General features: G+C 42.9%; 1 protein-coding gene across 1 annotated transcript; it reads left to right on the top strand.

Moving 5' to 3' along the window:
* The first annotated feature begins 867 nt into the window (after positions 1-867).
* On the top strand, positions 868-2,365 carry fabp6 (fatty acid binding protein 6, ileal (gastrotropin)). The gene is made up of 4 exons (XM_061798424.1): positions 868-1,023; positions 1,111-1,286; positions 1,355-1,444; positions 2,239-2,365. Exons 1-4 carry the CDS (start codon positions 957-959, stop codon positions 2,287-2,289), a joined length of 384 nt encoding a protein of 127 aa, XP_061654408.1. The 5' UTR covers positions 868-956; the 3' UTR covers positions 2,290-2,365.
* Positions 2,366-3,670: the final 1,305 nt, after the last annotated feature.

Raw genomic sequence — 3,670 nt, 5'->3', positions numbered from 1 at the left:
TTTAGAGCGATGGCTTCCTGCATGAGATCAGAAAAGCCAGTGAGAGAGATAAAGATACTGGATGTCTTTTATAGGATGTTGCCCAACATGAGGTTTTATGTATCAATAAAGAGCTTCAAGGCCACACTGACTTTTCATGCTTTAGAAACACTATTATTGGTCTTTGAAATGGCCGTATTGTGAGTGGTTGAATCTGAGTGCTTCAGCAAAAAGAAGTCACCTTTTCTGCCATTAATGTTTATAAGGATTTTCCATTCATCCATTTTCAATACCACTTCTCCTTTTTCAGTGCTGTGGGGACATGGAGATTATCGCAGCTGACTTTGGGGGAGAGGTGGGTTGCACCCCGGACTGGTCGCCAGTCAACACACACAGATGGGCCTGAGCGAAAAACCAAAGCCGGGAACTCTGACAGTGAGGCAGACCTGCTACGATGAACGTTGCTGCAAATAGTATAGAACTTTTTATTTCTAAATGAACGGGAGCAATTTAACTGAGACAATGAGAATACATTGTTGCATAAAGGACTTTAAAGTAATGTGAGACAAAATATTGTGTCTATATATATAGAAAAGGTTTTGCATAATCCACTTTTTTATATAGCCAACTTTCCGTTGTCAAGATCAGAAACGACTTCAAATAAATGACCCACGTTAAAAAATAAAAATAAAAAGCAATTATCTGATGTCACAATACACAGCATAAATGTACAGCCTGTGACAATAGGCTGTTACAGGAGAGTCCATTGACCTCGTGGTGAGTCACCAGCTCACCCTGCTATCAGCATTTACCTCCATAAACATTCCTGTATCCTTGATAGCTGACTAGTCATCATTCTCAGCGACGATTGGGAGGTGGTGAGAGGTGGACAGTATATAAACAGAGAGGCGTCTTGGTCTCGGTGCCTTACTTTCCCCTCAGCTTGCCTCAGCACCTCTTAACACAACACCTCCAAGATGGCTTTCTCTGGACGATGGGAAACTGAAACCCAGGAGGGCTATGATGAGTTTTGCAAGCTCCTCGGTAAAGTTGGATCAGTATTCACGGCCAACCAAAATGTCTTTCTCAAACCTGAGTCCTGACCACCATTCTCCCTCATTCCCGCTCCAGGTATCCCTGCTGACATAATTGAGAAGGGCCGTGACTACAAGCTGATCACAGAGGTGACCCAGGACGGAAACGACGTCTCCTGGACTCAGATCTATCCGACAAACGCCAAGGTTACCAACAAATTTACAGTTGGCAAGGAGTGCGACATGGAGACCATTGGAGGAAAGAAGTTCAAGGTAGGATGGAAAGGGCTTGTTCACTGGTTGTTGGGACCATGAAATAAGTACAAGGGGAATGTTTTCAGGCCACAGTGAACATGGAGGGAGGCAAGCTGTGTGTCAACTTCCCCAACTACCACCACACCTCTGAGATCAACGGAGGAAAGCTCATTGAGGTGACCACACGCATCTGATCTTATTCATGTCATGAAATGATTCTTATCTTAGACATTAAAAAAGATATATGTAGAAATACACAAGGTAAACACTTAAAATGACTTAACATCTCTCGCTGAAAACGTCATTAGCTTATTCTATATATGCATCATACATTATTGGTATTCGAAATATTTTCCTCGAGTGTTACGAAATAAACTAACCAAAAATGGTGTCACCATCTGTCATTATGTTTTAGTGAAGCTCTACAGCCCTGCAAATGTTAACCAGAATAATTAACATCTTGGTAAATTGATATCTCTCTGAGTCTAACATTGAAGTAGAAGTGTCTTATACTGGATGTTCATACATTGTACAGGTGACCTTATGGTGATATTTGTGCCAGCGAGTGTATAGACTTGTTCTCAAAATGCCATTAAAATGGACTGTGTAGTTACAAGATATAAATGTCAAAATAATGTTTGGGTGGATCAGTGTACCATGTCAACCTCACAGTCAAGAGGTTTTGTGTATGACTCTCGGCTCAGGAGGTCTGGAGTTCTCAGTTCCCATGCATGTGTGGCTTTTCTTTGGGTACTCCAGCATGGACTGCAGGTTAGGTTAAGTGGAGATTCTACATTTTCCATCGGTGTGAATGTAAGCGTGAGGGATTTGCTGTCTATATGTGCCGATGCGACTAGTTGGTAGCCAGCCCAGGGCACACCCTGCCTCTCAGTTGGAATAGGCTCCAACAGTATAGAAAGTGGATGGATGGATGTTTCAAAGGTAAAACTGCCTGTGTTTCTCTCTCTAGATCTCCACAGCTGGGTCTGTAGTGCTCAAGAGAACCAGCAAGAAGATCTAAATGCATTATGACCTCTGCCTACAATGGAGACTTCAGGACTACATCTAGAACAATAAAAGTTTGACATTATCATGAACTTGTGTTTCCCTTATTAATGTCTGTGCTTGTCCTTTCTTTTTTTTTTTTTCTTTTTTTTTTACCCTGCCCTGTTCAACTGCATGGCCTAGCAGAATGGTGGCTCTGTATGCCTTTTTTGCTGGAACAGTTTTTTTGTGCAACAGGGGAGTTTGAAATACTCTTTCTGCTTATTTATTTACTGATTTTTCATTATTCTGATGTTTATTGAAAATGCAGCCGGACAGAAAAGGGTTTTAGGGGACAGACAGAGGGACAGAACAGACAAGGGGAATAGGGGTGCGAACCACAGTAGAACAATAGTTAGAGAGTCTATGTGGGAAATGAGCAAGGCAGTACTACTGATGAGTGGTGCGGTCGGATGCTTTTATAGTGTCTAAACACCTGTAAGAACCTGTGCTGCCAATAAATATCATCATAATAATAATAAAATAAGCAGAGGGAGTATTTCAGACTCCCCTGTTGCACAGCAAAACTGTTCCAGCACAAAAGGCATACAGATCCACAATTCTGCAAGGACCTGCAGCTTTACAGCACAGGTAAAAAAAAAAAAATTGAGTGCACTGGGCTAATTTCCCAGTCTCTTACCAAATTGACAAATTTAAGGCGCAGCCAATGAAGGTTTTGTGATAACCTTAAACATGCCAAATAGTGATTCGAAAAGGATTAAATCAAAATTACAAATGTGCGATGAGACCTAAAACTTCAAATAAACAAATAGCAATTCTAACAGACAGTGAGTTAACATTGACAAGCTTGACTCTACACAGTCTACACGGAAGTAATGTGTATAGAGACCGAGCCATGTGACATCGCCAGTTCGGGCCACTGGAATGTAGCACCCTACCTTGGTCCGATCTATTGCATTGAAGAGAAAGAGAACCTGTATATCAATCGGACTATTACTGGTTAAATAAAGGTTAAATTTGGGTCCCTACGGCCTCCTCCAGGTGGCCAGTTTTCGGGGCGCTTCGGTGGGACTAATCTGGATCCTTCGGTGTGGGGGGTGTCCCGTCCACCTGGGCCCGACCCCACCTCTTGATTGGGTGGGGTGGGGTCCTCAGCCCCCGTGGTGCAGGCACAGCAATTACAGGACACTACTGACAGTTATTGTGCATGTGAACCAATGTCAATTCACTTCGTTGGGTGTGGGGCCACTCACTCACTGGGACAAATAACTATGCAAATTTCTTGGGTATCTTCTCACTTACACTCTGGTCGTACAGATGTTTATAATTTGCATAGCCACTCCCACCACACTTCAGTTGTACAGCCGGCCGGGTCCACGCCCCCTGTCCTGCATGCT

The sequence above is a fragment of the Phyllopteryx taeniolatus genome, chromosome 14, assembly GCF_024500385.1.
Source record: "Phyllopteryx taeniolatus isolate TA_2022b chromosome 14, UOR_Ptae_1.2, whole genome shotgun sequence".
Classification (NCBI taxonomy): Eukaryota; Metazoa; Chordata; class Actinopteri; order Syngnathiformes; family Syngnathidae; genus Phyllopteryx; species Phyllopteryx taeniolatus.
Note: the sequence above shows the minus strand (reverse complement) of the source record. Positions and strands in the feature narration are given on the sequence as shown.